The 16,695-nt window shown below is 38.2% G+C and overlaps 1 protein-coding gene across 4 annotated transcripts; it reads left to right on the top strand.

Moving 5' to 3' along the window:
- The first annotated feature begins 318 nt into the window (after window positions 1–318).
- CD164 (CD164 molecule) lies at window positions 319–15,934 on the top strand. 4 transcript variants are annotated; one of them, XM_069489197.1, is made up of 7 exons: window positions 319–580; window positions 2,980–3,063; window positions 4,853–4,924; window positions 7,137–7,172; window positions 12,087–12,143; window positions 14,209–14,304; window positions 14,945–15,934. In XM_069489197.1, the coding sequence occupies exons 1-7, from the start codon at window positions 406–408 to the stop codon at window positions 14,989–14,991; spliced, it is 567 nt and encodes a 188-aa protein (XP_069345298.1). In that variant the 5' UTR covers window positions 319–405; the 3' UTR covers window positions 14,992–15,934. The 4 variants fall into 4 exon arrangements, with proteins under 4 accessions (XP_069345298.1, XP_069345297.1, XP_069345301.1 ...); XM_069489196.1 differs by having other exon boundaries at window positions 14,209–15,934; XM_069489200.1 differs by lacking the exon at window positions 7,137–7,172 and having other exon boundaries at window positions 14,209–15,934.
- The last annotated feature ends 761 nt before the right edge of the window (window positions 15,935–16,695 follow it).

Below are 16,695 nucleotides of genomic sequence, written 5' to 3'. Positions count from 1 at the left end.
GCGCCATACGCCACGTCACGTAGGTTGTTCCATCCAAGCCAGGGCGGGGGCTTTCCCTATGGTAGGCACGAGGAAAGCCCAACTGCTCCTTGTGTGGAATTCTGAGGGCAAGTAAAACCATTTGCAGAGTCTGGGAGTGTCCTTGTATACTACTGTCGCTTTGAGGGACAGCCTCCTTCGGTTTCCTCTGGACTCCCTTGCTCCCCGCCCCCTGTAGAATTCCCGTTGGTATCGCCCGCGCCCCGTCTCCGCTCAGCCTCGCCCCCGCGCGCCGCGGCCCGTCACGTGACCCTAGCGCGCTCCCGCGGGGGAGCGAAGTCTCGCTAGCGGCGCCGCAGGGGACGGAGGGATTGACTGAACGTTGTGCGCCGCAGCTTTCGGCCGGACACCAGCGCTGAGGACACGATGTCTGCGCTCTCCTGCCCGCTGCTTTGGACCGCCACCTGCCTGGCCGCGCTCTGTGTGCTATCTGCGGGTCAGGACACGACCCCAGTCTCACTCAGGACGACTCCGGAGTCCACCACCAAGATAAACACGACACTAGGGACATCCGTCCCGCCAGTCACCACTCCAGTACCAGGTGGGCGCCGCCAGCGGGCTTCCTGCGCTCGCCCGCCCGCCTGCCCAGCCGCCCTCTCTCCCCCGGGTGAGGGGAGGGCCGGGCCCGGCGGGCCGCGCTCGGGGTGCGGCGGCTGCTCGGGCAACATGGCGGCCCGCCCCAGTCCAGCCGCGGCCGGCGCGAGTGGGAAGCGCCCCGGCGGGAAGGGGCCGGGCGAGCCCCTGTGGCCGTTGGGCTGATGCCGACCCCAAAGCGGTGCCCGTCGCGGTACTTTTCGTAATTCCCTAGTTTCACCTTGGGCTCGGAAGTGGGGACGTGGCTTCCTTCCGCGGTGGCAGCTGTGGGGTTGATGATGGGGCGAGTTGACGCGCCTCTGAAGTTGGCGGTGAGACCGAACTCCCTCCCCCTGGGGCCAGTCGTTTATCGACCCAGGGTGTCTCTCCCGGGGTACCCTTCTCCGGAAGTTGGGGAAAGAGAAAGACGCTAATGCTTGTTCGTGTCTCAGACTCGGGTCTGAGAAAATAATCACTTGAGATTTAATTACATTGATTTTGCAGGTAGGTATGGGATATAACTGAGATTTGATCATTTAATGAGTTAAAACTTTACATTCTACGCTCTGTGCAAAGGATATGTATTTTTTAGTACGTAAGTCTAAACAGGAAGATGGTGAAACCTAGAAGCCAGAACGACGGCGATAAAGTAATTTTCCTGGGACCGTGTGTTTAGTTGGTTGTGGAGTCGGGATTGGAACTCGGGTCTGTAGATTTTCTAAAACCGCATGAAGAACGTAACTTCTGTTAAACTCTGCGGTGGAGTAGGGTTGGTTAAGGCATACACAAATTTTAAAGCAGAATTTGGCATATGCTGTGACAGCACGAGAGGGAGGGAAGATAAATTGGAGGTAATAAGGTGAAGAAGCACTAGATGTTTAAAAACTGCAGTATGGTATGATTGGTTATTCTAGTTAACAATGGTGTAAGGGATATCTTGGCTTCCTGACCGTAGGATTGCTGAAGTGTAATGATTTTACCATGTCATTCATAGTGTTCTAAAATGTCTTATCTAGTTTTAGTATTTTATAAAAGTTAAGATATAATAAATGTAATGGTTTTTTTGTTAGCTCCAGAAAGATATGTAATGGTAAAATTTAAAAAGTTTTAGATGAAAAAAGTAAATTGCAGTACAATACTGCGCATTCTAATCGCACTATATTTAAGATGATAGAGCAGAATGTTTTTTGTCTCCTACATAATCAGCAGTTTCCTCTCGCGCGTGTGTGTGTGTGTGTGTGTGTGTGTGTAAGAGAAGCTTGGAAATAGCAAATCAGTTGCCTTTGTGTAATTGAAATGCATGCAAAGGAGATAATTTGCATTGTTTGGAAATCTTAGTTGGATAAGGTACAGTCTGAAAGGTAGCAAGTTTAGTTCATTGTAAATAACATTCACTCCACTACACCCTTCATCAAGCACAAAAGATTTTACACAGGTAGCATTTTTTATCTATATAAACTTCTGAAGAATTTACTTCTACTTTGTGACCCCCTTACCCCCGCCCCACCATGCATGTCCCAGCCTTTAATAAATACTAATGATAAAGTACTGAAACGCAGTGCCTTTGCAGAGTGATTATTTTTTTTGGCAGGGGAAATCAAATGAGAGTGTTTGCAGGCATCTAGATGTAGGAAAATGAGTAGAGCCCGCTATAGTCCGTTCGTTTGTCCAGATGTTGAATTGTAATTAGCTTTCTTTGAGTGCTATTTTCTGGACCTTTCAGCATACATAAACTATTCACAAATACCTTGTTAACTTGTTGAATTACATGCACATGAATGTGGCCCTTCCAGATGTTGTTCCCAGTTGTGGAGGACTCTGTGAAGAGTGGATGGTTTTTGAATCAAGAATTCCTGGGAAATTAACTCCTTTGCAGAAAGAGCATCGTCACAGCTTGGATTCAACCTGTAATAAATCTATTACTATTAAAAAGCCCAGGGTTTCATCTGATATTTGCAGGCAGTGATTTCCTTATGTGCAGTATTGGTCTTACAGCAAAGCCTTTTTTCCAATATTTTTGTGTAGTAAGGATGCTTTGAAATGCCTCAAGAAACCCTGAGTGGCTTTCATATGGCTGTCCTGTGAGAAAGGATTGTTTGGACGATAGTGCTGTGAGGTACTAAGTGTGTCTACTAGCTTTTTTTTTTTTTTTTTTTTTTAAACGAGTTTACTCATAGCTTCATAATTTGTAATTATTGGAATTTGTTAGTAAACCAGTTTATAAAGTTTTATCACTTCTCTGAATTAGTAATTCTGGCAGTGCATATACTGCTTATTGTTCAAAAAAGATAAGCAGAACAAACCCAAATGAGATACCAGTTAATTCATTGATTTTATACTTTTCTCCCTTCCACCCCTCTCCCCCAGAAACCTGTGAAGGCCGCAACAGCTGTGTTTCCTGTTTTAATGCTAGCACTGTTAATACTGCCTGCTTTTGGATAGAATGTAAAGGTAAGAAACCTTGGGGATGCAGTAATTTTGAGAATGCAAAACTTTCTCGTTATAACGTTTTTAAATACTCTAATTCTTTGACCATTTGAAAGTTATGTAGAACATTTAGGATAGCATGCACTGTTTATTTTGCAAATCCAGTACTCCTTTAAAATGCTAGTTGCTTAACACTCCCCATGAAAATCTCTTCTTGTCTCCCATCCACTCCCTTCAAAGAGAGAATTTTAGATTTGATCCTCCTGCCTCAGCCTTCCCATTAACTAGGACTACAGGTGTGTGCCACCATGCCCTGCTTTTTTTTTTTCCTGATAGTTTTTAAAGGAAGAAAGATTTGATTTTTTTTTTTTTTTTGACAAGGAGTGCAGGTTGAGAAGCGTCCCACCCCCTCCAGGAAGAAAGATTTTAGACCATCGTTAGGGGTTAAGGGTACGCTAATACACTGGAATTAGCTGTTAAAGAAAGTTTTCCTCTGAAAACAGTTTGAGACATTTATCTGCAGATGTCCTGCAAAATGAACCATAAAAAGACCTTATGAAACTTTATTGGATGCTTAGATATGGGGGAAGAATGAGATGGGGGGAGTTGACTTTCCTGTGCTGCTGTTACATTTTACAGTAAGTTAGCTTTGTGTGCATTTGATAGAGGGGGGAGTATGCTGAAATGCGAATAAGATGTTTGTTAGAACCAAGGGATTATGCCATAAATTATTCTTATCTGTTTTATTAATGTAGGGTGGTTGTATTTTTTTTTCTATCAGTAAAATAATCAGTTTGGGGGGGTTTGTTTTAAAGAAAAAGCCAAAGCTGCAGGTTAAGTTTATTCTTTGGTGAAAATTTTAATACTTCTAGAAATTATATCACTACATAAAGTTCAAAAACCTCTTTAAAATTAAGGCATTAACTAAATTTGAGGTTAAATTGACTTTTTTGTGTGTTATTTTTTTAGGTCATAAAATGGAATTTTTTAGGATGCTCCTCTCCCTTTATGTATGTATGTATATAGGAGTTGGTGAATTTCGGAGATTGAATGCTCTACTTTAAGATTTGTTGGGGAAGGCTCTCCCCTTGTTTTGCTCCAAGTCTACCTATACAAGAAAGCTATTATATGAGAGCAGTGAGATCTGGAACAGAGAGGTTCGGCTGCTTTGGAGCACCTTCTCTGCTTACTAAGCCTGTATTAAAAGATCCTGACCACTTCTCCCTACTGACTCTGCTATCTTGTATATCCTGGCTGCCTCCCTTGATTGTGCAGTAGATATGCCACAATTTTGAGATCTAAGTGTTTCAGATTTATCTGTGCATTTGGATTTTTTGTTTGTTTGTTTGTTTTTGGTGACAGAGTTTCACTCTGTTGCCCGTGCTGGAATGCACTGGGGACAGGAGAGCTCACTGCAACCTCAAACTCCTGGGCTCAAGCAATAATAGCTGGGACTACAGTTGCCTGCCACTATGCCCAGCTAATTGTTTTTCTATTTTTAGTAGACACAGGGTTTCGCTCTTGCTCAGGCTGGTCTCAGACTCCCGAGCTCAAGCAATCCTGCTTCGCCTCCCAGAGTGCTAGGATTACAGGCATGAGTCACTGCACCTGGCCTTATTTGGATTTTTAAGGGATAACATTTTGGAAGGATCATGTGTAATATCTTTAAGACAATGGGAAAAGGAGAATAACAGTATTTGTTAGTCTGTGGACTTCTAATGTGTTTGGGTTTGATTTTAGAGTTTAGTAGCAAAGTCAAAGATAATATAAATGACGGTTTGTGCTGTTTCTCTCTCTCTCTTTTTCATAACAGCTGAGAGCTACTGTTCTCACAATTCAACAGTTAGTGATTGTCGTGTGGTGAACACAACAGACTTGTGTTCTGGTATGTATTCTTATTGGTTGCTGGGAAGGTGGCCAAAGAGAGGTGGGAAAGATCATTGCCTCTCAAAGCCTTGTTTCAATGTTTTGTTTAAAGCATTGCCATAATTCTCATCTTGTCAAAAATTTAGGTGTAAATAGCATATTCATACTGATTGATAAAAGGATGATATTGTTACAATTCATCCTTGTCCCCGATGCCACATCAGAAGAATGAGGACAAATAGTCTGAGAAGGAAAGAGAGGTTTGTTAATTTGTAGGCAAATGAAAATGGCAGACTCTCGTCTTAAGGTACCAATTTTCCTCACTATAAGCAGAAATACAGAGCTTTTAAAGGGAGGGTTTTCAGCTTTAGGCTATTGCTTTTTAACTGTAGTTGATGATTCTGAGCCATCTACACATCTCCACAATCTATTGATTGTGACTTCCCCGATAGTTCCGTTGAGCCGTCTCCTGTGGCACAAAGAGAACAGAGGACACTTCCCTGCCCCTCGCACCACTAGCCTGGGACAGTAGAGTCTTGCTCTTTTGCCTGGGCTAGAGTCCCGCAGCCTAGTTCACAGCAACCTCAAACTCCTGGGCTCAGGCGATCCTTCTGCCTCAGTCTCAGGAGTAGCTGGGACTACAGGCACGTGCCACCACGCCCAGCTAACTTTTCCTATTTGTAGTTGCCCGGCTAATTTTTTTTTTTTTTTTTTCCTATTTTTTTTAGTAGAGACGGGTTTTGCTCTTGCTCATGCTGGTCTCAAACTCCTGACCTCAAGTGATCCTCCCACCTTGGCCTCCCAGGATGCTAGGATTATAGGCATGAGCCACCACACCTGGGCAGAGATGCAGGTTTTAATTTCCAAAAAGAATGAGGGAATTTTTAAAGAGACAGCTCCTAAAACATTTTTCCATTTTCCCTCTGTTACAATATTTTGAAGTTTGGTTTAGTGATTTATCTGTACTGTGGAATGTTAAAGTGTAGATGTTTCATCTACTTTTTTTTTTCCTTAAGCTTTTCCAGGAATTGACTGCAGTGTATATTCTGTCTTTATTTGCATCTTACAGGCCTGGACAACCTTGTTCTGGCACTTTTGGCGTTCTAGTACTGGTGATTGTTACATTTTGTCTCCAGCACAGTGTGTGCCATGGTTAAATGAACCTTTTCCATATCCATCTATTTTCTGTATTTTAATTTGAGGAACTTGATTGCTTTTTAACCTTTATTCTTTGTCCTGCAAAACATTTAAAATTTCTAGTTTAAACAGCTGAGTTTTTTAATGAGATTATAAATTAATGGGAAAGTCACACTCCTCATTTGGTGAGTAGATAATAATTGAATAGAAAAAAGATTTTTGTGGAGTGTGTCAGTAAGCTTGAAAGACTACCTTGATACTCTAATTTTGGTAGGCATTGCCCCACCTGCCATCCCAATGTGAACTTTGTAACTGAGAATTTCATTAGTGTTAGTTTTACTCTATGTAGGGTGTATAATCTGGTTAGGTGGTCTAAGAGCATTTTTAATAATTATTTTAATGTGTGTTAGAATAAACTAATAAATAAGACTTGTGATTTCTTGATATTCCTTAGAAGATTATGTAAAACACTTTTTAAAACATTGATTTAAAGATTGAGTAAGTAATGCTGCTTATTTGATGATGTACCAGTTACAAATAGTTTAAGCTGTAAAGGACATAAACACCCAAATTACAATGCCTTAAACAAGGGACAAATTTACTTTGCTCTCATGTAAAGGAAATCTAGAGTGCTAGAGATAGCTCTACCACCATTAGGGACCCAGGCTCCTTTATGATTTCACTCTTTCATTTCTCAAAAATGGCTTTGACCTTGCTCTCCAAGATAAGTGCTCATGTTCTAGCCATCAGATTGATTTTCCAGCCAGCAGGAAGAGGAAGGGCATAAGAGAGGCCCATATCTACCTTAAAAGGATGCTTCCTGGAAGTTACTAGTGGCTAGCTAGATGTGTGGGAGGCTAAGAAATGTCTTTCCAAGGTGATAGGGAGGTGTTGCTAAAAATTGGCTCTATTTCTAAAGAAGAGGAGACTGGTTTTGGTTGGGAGCAATTGTCAGCCTCTTCCACAGGTAGTACTTAAATGTAAAAATGTGAAAGTGGTATTCAAATGATTGCAGGTTGGGAAATGGCATTATAGAATGTGAAATTTTGATAGCTTTGATGTGTATGATTTTTGTTTGTTTTTTTTTTTAATAGTGCCCACTACCACCCCAGTGCCAACCAATTCTACAGGTAATTTAAGATGATTAACTTTCTTCCTCTGTCTTTCAGTATTTTTAAGCTCTCTTAATGGATAAATTTTTAGTAATCAAATACCTAAAAGTTGTTAGTATAATTTTAAAGATCAGTAAACACTTATTTAGTCTTGGACCACAATAATTACATTAATGTGTACTGTTTGTGACAGTGACATGTAGCTCCAGTGTAATTTTGTGGAAATCTTGGAAAATAGAATACAAAAGCCTAAAGAAAATTGTAGTTTCCATCATGTAGAGATACACCAAAATGTTTTCAGTGGTTAGTTTCTTCTAGTCTTTTCTATGTATATATCTAAATAAGCGTACTTTTTACGAAATTGAATGATAGGCTCATGCACCTTTGTATTTTCCCTCTTACTGTAAGCATTGTTCTGTAAGCACACTTTATCTATCCTGCTCTCTCATTCACCATGCAGGGAACATCTTATATGAAATTATACTTGTATGTATCTGTGATAGGACTGATTGAAGCAGAATTGCTACATCAGAGGGTATGATTATTTTAAGGCTCTTGATTGCTTTCCACAAAGATGTATGATTTTCGTTTCTATCAACAACTGGGAAGTTTTATCGCACTCTCAGCCGCATTAGATAATATCTCCTTTTAAAAACTTACTAATTTGATAGGAAGAATAAATAACATTTTACCAATATTAAGTGCATCTATTCCAGGAGAAGAACTAGGCTAGGTAGGTGATAGGGATAGGGATATAGAGGCAGAAATAAGCCAGCATTTTGTCTAGTATAGGAACAATGAAAGATGTCAGTGAGCACATGTGTTGGGGAATTTGTAGGAAAGTGTACTGGGTAACATGGCACACATGGGGACAGCTTAGTGAAGATGTTGACTGACTAAAACCACACTGGTAAAATAATGGGGAGAGCTGCCCAGGTGGTCCACGTTGGTCAGCACATGTGGAGATGTGAAAGAGTACAATGAGGTGAAGGAATGTCCAGTAGAAGGTGAGGAGTTAAGCTGGATCTGGTCACCAGGTCAAGAGCAGAATTGCAAATTGCTTTTGTACGCCTTGCTGGTAATCTTAAAAGATTTTAAGCATGTAGGTCATGTGATCATACTTGCATTTTAATAAAATGACTTATTCTGTCATTGTGGAGAGTAGATTGGAAGGAGACCAGAGTAAACTCAGATTGGTTAGATAACCTGTTACCATAATTCTAGAGAACAAGTAGGGAGGCTACAGTTGTATGCAAATAGGCCTAGAAAGTAGAAGGGTAAGACTTGGTGGCTGAGGGGCAGCAGAGTGATAAGAAAGAAGAGGAGGAGTCTTCACCAAAGTAAGCAAGAGACAAAGAGCAGCTGATTGGGGCTGTCATTTGGGATTTTAGTTTAAGGTGCCTGGAGTCCATTTAAGTGGGATCTTAATGGATCCATTTTCAGGAAACTAAGTCTGGAGAGAGCTCTGGGAAAATACAGATCAACATAGGCAGTTGTAGAGGCCACTGGAGGAACATAGAGGATGGGTAGGGCTTGAGGAGCAAATTCAAGGAAACAATATCTAATGGCTGGGAAGAGGACCTGGGTGGAAACCAATTAGGGTGATGGTTTTGGAAGTAAGAAAACCCAGAAAAGTGTGTCCAAGAAACTAACAGCATGTGGTTGTAGGTGTTGTTTTTCAAAGGAAAAAGTAGTCCAATGCTGTAACAAGGACAATAACTCAGTTTGAAAGACTTGGACAGTGGTGTGTTGGAGCTGGCTTGAGCCAGTTTTTGCTAGCCAGTTGTGCACAGCTCTTGCCAACCCTATGCTCGGTGATATCATGTTAGTAATTTGAAATTGGCTGAGGTGGAAATAACAATGACATGGAAATCTGCAAATGCTACAAAACTTATTTTGAGCTGATTATTATACAGTGGTATGCTCATAAATGTTTAGCACCCATTAGAAATCATTGACTAAGGAGGATGTTAAAGGTTGATAAAAGCAGACAGAGGTGTTGGGAGAAAACTCATTTCCAGAAAGGCTGGGTGTGAACAGAGAGAGAGGAGTAGACAATTTCCCCCAAACCATTGAAAGTTCACTTTTAATTTCTTCCCCTGTGAGTCCACTCTTGGTGTAGTTCTCTGCTGCTTGCTCCATCCTGGGTCCTCCCGTGTACTACCATGAATCTTTTACCTGTTTTTATTTCTGTAAAGTGGAAAGAAATAAGGACTTGCCTGCAGAAAATGCATCAGTTGACCAACACTTTAGGTGGTCTCTACATGGCTGTGTGTGTTGCTTCCTCTAAAGAGAACAGTGAGAAATTAAGAGACAGTTAAGGAAACAGTGCAAAGAGAATTTGATTTACATAGAAAGATGGGTAATGAGGTTAATTATAATGGCCCTCCCCCAATATATAAAATACAAATATCTAACAGCAGAAGGACCAAAATTTGTCAGAGATAGAGGGGGAAATGTTCGTAATATGTTAAGTAGAAGATAAACTGTATTAAGCAGTTCTAGTACATTTTTATCTTTTGTTATATGCCCACCGAGAAAAATGTCTGGGAGGAAGTAACTTGTTACTCTGGGTGGTGGGATTTCTTAAATGTCTTTACTGTATTTTCTGAATTTTCTTATGACCAACAGCAACCTTTTATAACCTGTGAATTATTTTTTTTAAATGATAGTAACATATTGTAAATTAGTAGAGGTATATTCCCCAAATAATGGCTTTATTTTGAAAATGTCATCTAACCTAATACTTTTTCCCAAAAAAATGAATGTTTAAAAAAGTTTTGCCTATTTACGAAAAGAATTAGTTTTTGTCATGTTCTGAGGGCGGTAGTAAGAACCAATAGCAAATTTGCAGAATTTTTTTTCCCTAACACTATCAAACAGAATTAATAATAGTGTTTAAAGATTGAAAATAAATTTTTATTTAACTTGTAACTGTATTTTTTGCAGTTACACATAAGCAATAACAACTTTGAAGGGAATAATGAGTCTTAAAATCATACCGTCTACTCTAGGAATTCTGTATAAGAATCAGTCCTGTCAAAGATGAGATCAGATATTTCTCTATAAGATATTCATGGCATGGAGAAATGAGGGTGAGAGAACTGTTGAATCAAGAACAGGATGGATAAAGTACATACAGCAGTGTTCAAAGCAAGAGGGGAAAGAAAACAAATGTGTATGAACATAGCCATCAGGATTATTAGCATATCATCTATTAGCTTCTATTAATATCAATACAAATAGAGAAGTCCAACCAGAGCTTTCAGAAATACAGAAAAGACTCTCTTTTACTCATGGTCCTATAAAAATGAGAATACCTTAGCTTCATAGTATCCCTGTCAACTTTGGAATATGGGCAGCCTACCTGTTACAAGAATCCTTGTCTTTTTATAGATCTACTTTTTAGTGATATTCTCAAACTGTCAGGCCCTACTCTTGTTAAAAACAGGACTTCCTCTTTTTTATCAGTGGAATTTGGGAGGATGCTTATTCCTATTTTTATTTTAATCAGTTTAAAAACAATATAATACAACGAAAAATTCATCTCTAATGCTTTATCAATAGTTATTTGGCACCCTTTCTCTGTCTTTTGTGAATTAAGCATATCACTTCGAAATCTCTTCAGTTAACATACTTTACACAGAAGTAGCATTTGTTTCCAAATTCTCTTTAGTTCTCAAATCCATTTTTCTGAAACAGTGCAAAAACTAACATTTGAATATATGACACCCTACATTTTTCATAAAAATATAAAACACTTTTCATGATGAGTTTGTATTAAAAAGAAAATAAATGTTTATGAACCTCATGTGATCAATCTTCCTTATCTTCCTCCCAAATCATCCCTAGTTGCCCACCAGAGTAAGCAAATTCTCATATTGAAGCCCCTGCACTATAAAGCCTGACCAACCTAATTATTTCCTGAGACACGATAAGGAACTCTTTTAGCTAGTGACTCCTTGCCTAGAGCATGTCCTCTTACTTTCCAAATATTTGGACCCTAACTTTAAGGACAACCTCTTAGTGAAACCTTTCTCAAATGCTCCAGCAAACTTTGAATCCATTAAGTAGCTAGCTCTTTGGACTAGGAAAAATGTTACTTTGTATGAACTATATCTAGGACCTTCCTTTCTAATACTGGTATGAGAACCCTTATAGATGACTCTTTGTAATTCAAAGAGAGCTTCAGTTCCTGAAATGACTTTATATTCAAACTCATTCTTCTCAGAGTGTGCACTTATTTGGAGGCATCATAAGATAATATTTTGGCCTCATGTAGTGTGGTTGACTAGGCTTTTATAATCTATGTTGGGAAACTGTGGGCCTTGGGCACCTGGTCTTATAAATAAAGTTTTATTGGAACACACCATGCCCATTAATTTGCATGTTGTCATTGGCCGCTTTTGCATTACACAGTGCACAAAGACTAAAATGTTTGCTATCTGCCCCTTTAAGAAAAGTTTGCCAGTCCCTGAAGTGAAGAAGATAAAGATAGGCAAATCTTGATACCCACATAAGAGGTACTAAGTTGTACTTATTTATTCCTATGACTTTAATAGTTTTTGTCTTAGAAGCAAGATTATTTATAAAGAATCTATAGTTCCCTCACCTAAATATTCTTGCACTTGTGTGTGGGCAAGATAAAGTTTTTGCAAACTTTATCCAGATGTCTATGTAGATTCCATACTTAGATACATAGATATTAACATAGATAAGAATTTTATGATTGCTTAATGTTTTTAAATACATTTAAATGCTAGTGTTCTTGGGTGTGTAGATATGTTAGGGAGCCACTAACTGAAATTTGGCTTCTATCTCAAAAAAAATTTAAAGCATGTTGAAGTTGGTAGCATTATTTTTTTAGAAGATACTAGATAACTGGGAAGTTAGAGATTTAAGATTTTTTAATACATTTTGTTTTCATTTTAGCTGGAAACACAACTCTGCCTTCCTCCTCTACAACTTCCACCACAGTTCCTACATCAGGTAATTGAAGCTTTTAAAACTAACAGTGATGTAGGATGTGCATACAGTGTTGCCTTTTACTGTTTCTACCACCATTTTCCAGTTTTGTTCATGAATGATTATGGAGCTGAAATTCATCTCTTAACATTTAGGAGACCAACGTAGAAGCTGTTAAAATAATGACAATTTTGCTGAGAGTCGTCTCCTAGTTTTTAAATGTGTAATCACATTTGGCATGAACTTTAGAGTTAAGTAATGTTTTTCCAAAACACTTTCAGTACAACTTGTATGTACTGAAATTTAATTTGTAACTACTGATTTCTATCCTTTTTACTGAGAAAAGCCAAGATCACAACCAGATGTGCACCTCACCATCCTTACCATTTCTTAACATTCCTCAGAAATTATTGAAAGTATATGTGAAAATTAATTTGTTATTAACTGATGATTTGACATATTGTAATCTAAATCAGATTGAGATTATGCCATGGGACACAGTTTAGGAACCCTTTTCTCTATTTATATTCAGAATAAACTGTTGTCTTCATGCTGATGAATCTTTTACCTGCCTTTTGTGAGTTCTTCAGCTTTATGTTTTTGCTGCTATTCTCTCTCGTTTATTACTCTTTAAACATTTTACTCCCTGAAAGGAAATTCAAATTTTCATGTTCTTTTTCCTTATGACTTGGTAAATATTTTCTTACAATATAAAATTTGCTGACAGTACTGTTTTAGATGCCTTTAATTACAAGTTCTTTTGCTTGTTGAAATCATAAATTCCAGATTATTTTTGTTGTTTTTTTTTTTTTTTTAATTTTTATTTATTTATTTATTTTTATTTAATTTTATTTTATTTTTTTTGTTGTTGAGACAGAGTCTCACTTTGTTGCCCAGGCTAGAGTGAGTGCCGTGGCGTCAGCTTAGCTCACAGCAACCTCAGACTCCTCGGCTTAAGCGATCCTACTGCCTCAGCCTCCCGAGTAGCTGGGACTACAGGCATGCGCCACCATGCCCGGCTAATTTTTTTCTATATGTATTTTAGATGGCCAGATAATTTCTTTCTATTTTTAGTAGAGACGGGGTCTCGCTCTTGCTCAGGCTGGTCTCGAACTCCTGACCTGGAGCGATCCACCCGCCTCGGCCTCCCAGAGTGCTAGGATTACAGGCGTGAGCCACCGTGCCTGGCCTATTTTTATTTTTTTTAATTTTTTTAGAGACAGGGTCTTGCCCTGTTGCCCAGACTGGAATACGGTGGCCCAGTCATAGCTCACTGTAACCTCAAATTTCTGGGCTCAAGTGATCCTTCCACCTCAGCCTCCCAAAGTGTTGGGATCACAGGCGTGAGCCACCATGCCTGACCTAATTGTAGATTCTTAGGATTATTTTTGTAACTTGAAAAATTGCAACTGAATTTTTGTCTTTTTTTTTTTTGTGATGGTATCTCACTTTGTTGCCCACGTTGGAGTGCCATAGTACAGTTGTAGTTCACTGCAACCTCCAACTTCTGGGCTCAGGCATCATCCTGCGTAGCTGGGACTGTAGGTGCACACCACTGTGCCTAGGTAATTTTTTTTTTTAAGAGATGGAGCCTCACTATGTTGCCCAGGCTTGTTTGGAGCTCCTGGGTTTAAGCAGTCCTGCTTTGGCCTCCCAAAGTGCTGGGATTACAGGTGTGAGCCACCACACCTGGTCTTGACATTATATTATACCTAATTTCAAAAGTCATGAATTTTCAGCGCATTAATATTTACACTGATAATTAACATAAATCTGAAGAAATTATTGCATATTTTTAAAGTGGTTGATATATTCTCAGGGCATAATTTTGCATACTAGGAGAATCTTTTTCTATTATTTTCATATTTGAAATAGTATAGCAGCACTGACCACTTGATATCCTGGGGTAGAATGAAAAATGGGTCTGATAAATTGTTGCCTTCCTCCATTAGAGATAAATTTTTGACTCAAAAGGAAATACTTTATAGAATTTAACACATAGCAAAATAGGCTCAGGTGGATCTTAAAATTATGATAGAGGATCATGAGACTTACTGAAGATTGTTATTTCTTGTGTCTTATCTAATAGGTACAACAAATACCACTTTGACTCCAACCTCTCAACCTATGCGGAAGTCTACTTTTGATGCAGCCAGTTTCATTGGAGGAATTGTCCTTGTCTTGGGTGTGCAAGCTGTAATTTTCTTTCTGTATAAATTCTGCAAATCTAAAGAACGAAATTACCACACTCTGTAAACAGACCCTGTAAATTAACAAGGACTGGCAATTCATTCATGTAACTCACTGAAACCAAAATACCATCTTTCAAGATGTCCCACATGGAAGACGCTGTTCCAGGATCTTTAAATTTCCAAAGGATGCAAATAGGTTTTTTGGGAGCATCGTCATTGAAGAAAAATCAGTTAAATCATTTTGTTCAACAGAAATATTTAAAATATTCTGCATGAATCCTAGTGGCTGTCTTCTTTTAATTTAAATGGCTGCTGCTGTGGGAGTACGTTTTTTTCTTGACATGCCAAATGTAACTTTCTGTAAGTGATGGAAAATGTTGTCTTGTGCAGACAACATTATGACTCTTGGCAGTTTAAATTTAGTCATTTTGAAGCCTGAAAGCTGCGTTATTTTCATCCTAACTCAAGATGTAATTTAGTGAACATAGTTGAGGAGAGTGTGCCAAATGATTACCAATCAGGTGGATTTCGAGCTATCATTTCAAAATTGGAATAAACTTATAAATTTAGTAGCACTAAACTGTATCCTTAGAGTAAAATTTTGTGCTTGATAAGTTATTTTTTCTACATTAGAAATAAGATGCCACACAGGGAATTACATTCCAGATTTAAAGAAATGAATGGAAAGGATACAAACCATTAATGTATAACAGGTTATTGTTCATTCTTGTAAAGCACCTTATATCATTAAGAAAATAAAGAACAGTGCCTTAAAAGACAGACTGAAAGGTATGGTGTAGCTTAATGTTTGTGATTTGTTCGTTCACATTAAGGAAGGTAAAGATTGGTCTGAATATGTAACTGTTGATGTGAGCAGTAATAATCCTGCTTTTGGATATCATACTGTTAATATTTAATTGAAAAATTATCTACTTTATTTCAGAGCTGAGAAACTTAAGATAAAGGATATTATACAAAATCAAAAGCTTCCATATATTGAACCTCCCAACGTTTTTCTTACGGCTGTTGAAAAGTATAGAGATAAAATTGGTTTAATCATATTTTCCTTTGTACTTCAAAAAAGTATCCTAACTGTATTGTACCTTGAAAGGATTTCCACCAAGCTTTCTTGAAAAGTAACTTCTTTCATGAGGCAAGAAGGAAATAAGTTGCTTTAGGATCATTTACTAACTTTTTAAATGAGACAATCATTTTAAGTTTTCAGACAGCAGATGTAACCAATGTAATTTCAGAAAACAAGGATTTTTGGTTGATTAGACTTTTGATGCTTGCCCTGGATGAATAGACTGTGCTTTCTCTTTTTCTTTCTCCTCTTCTCTTCCTTGGTTTCAATCCTGTAGTATAATAAGCATGCCTACTTTGATTTCTATAGTTTTCTTGAAAAGCACTAGTTTTTTTTCAGTTTTAGAAGGTTACTTCTCCCTTGCCTTTGACTCATTGGATTAGTTCAGGGGCTTTAATTAGTTTGAAATGGGATTTGCTTTTCTAGGACATTAAAGTTTTTTTGTTAGAGTTTCTTTAGCCGATAGTGGCTGAATTTAGCACTTGGTTTTCAGTATTTTATGGTAGGAAATAACAGATTTCTCTGGTTCATTTCATAAACTGAAACTTTGCATTTAGATAATTAAAGGTTCTTAAAATGAAGATTTACTGTTTCTTTGTTACTTGCTGGTACAGCTAAAGTTTGTTTTACTTGCACACTTGTATATACACCTAATGTTTTCAAGTGCCTTAATTGTTTAAAATCTCTGGCTTCAAAGGTTTTGGGAAAAGGTAGGTTTACCTCACATTTTTGTGTTTCCATTAATAGTAACAATCTAGGTACCTCACAAAATTTATTATGGTGCCATGGCTGTTAGTTTTTAGGGAGTGCTGTAAGATTGATTTGGAAATAAACAGAATTTCCATCCCTTCCAAGGTGGCAAAAATTAGCTACAATGATGTAATTGTCATTTACCTGGATACGAATTCCTTATCACACATCAATGTCAACACATGTAGCAAATTTTGTGAAAATGTAATTTGATTTGAAGCTTCTGTAATTTTGAGCACTGCTCTAATAATAAAAGCATAATATAAAATTAGTTCTTGCAAGTCTGCAGACACGCTCTTGGAACAGAACTCACAGCCTTTCAGACTCTTTCTTCTCTTCCTTTAGCAATGTAGTATCTTGAGCCATTAATAATTTTTGGGTTTTTTTAATCCAGAAGGTATACAGAAACCTTTTCAGATTTTTCATCTGATTTGTTCATTCAGACGTTCTATCAAATACCTTATTTTACCTTACAGATACTTGTTGCACAGGCAGACACTGCTGTATTTAGAAATTTCTATTTCAATTCATTAAAAACTGCAAAACGAAT

The sequence above is a fragment of the Eulemur rufifrons genome, chromosome 15 (genome assembly GCF_041146395.1).
Source record: "Eulemur rufifrons isolate Redbay chromosome 15, OSU_ERuf_1, whole genome shotgun sequence".
Taxonomy (NCBI): domain Eukaryota; kingdom Metazoa; phylum Chordata; class Mammalia; order Primates; family Lemuridae; genus Eulemur; species Eulemur rufifrons.
The sequence above is the reverse complement of the archived record's forward strand: the minus strand, read 5'-3'. Positions and strand labels throughout refer to the sequence as shown.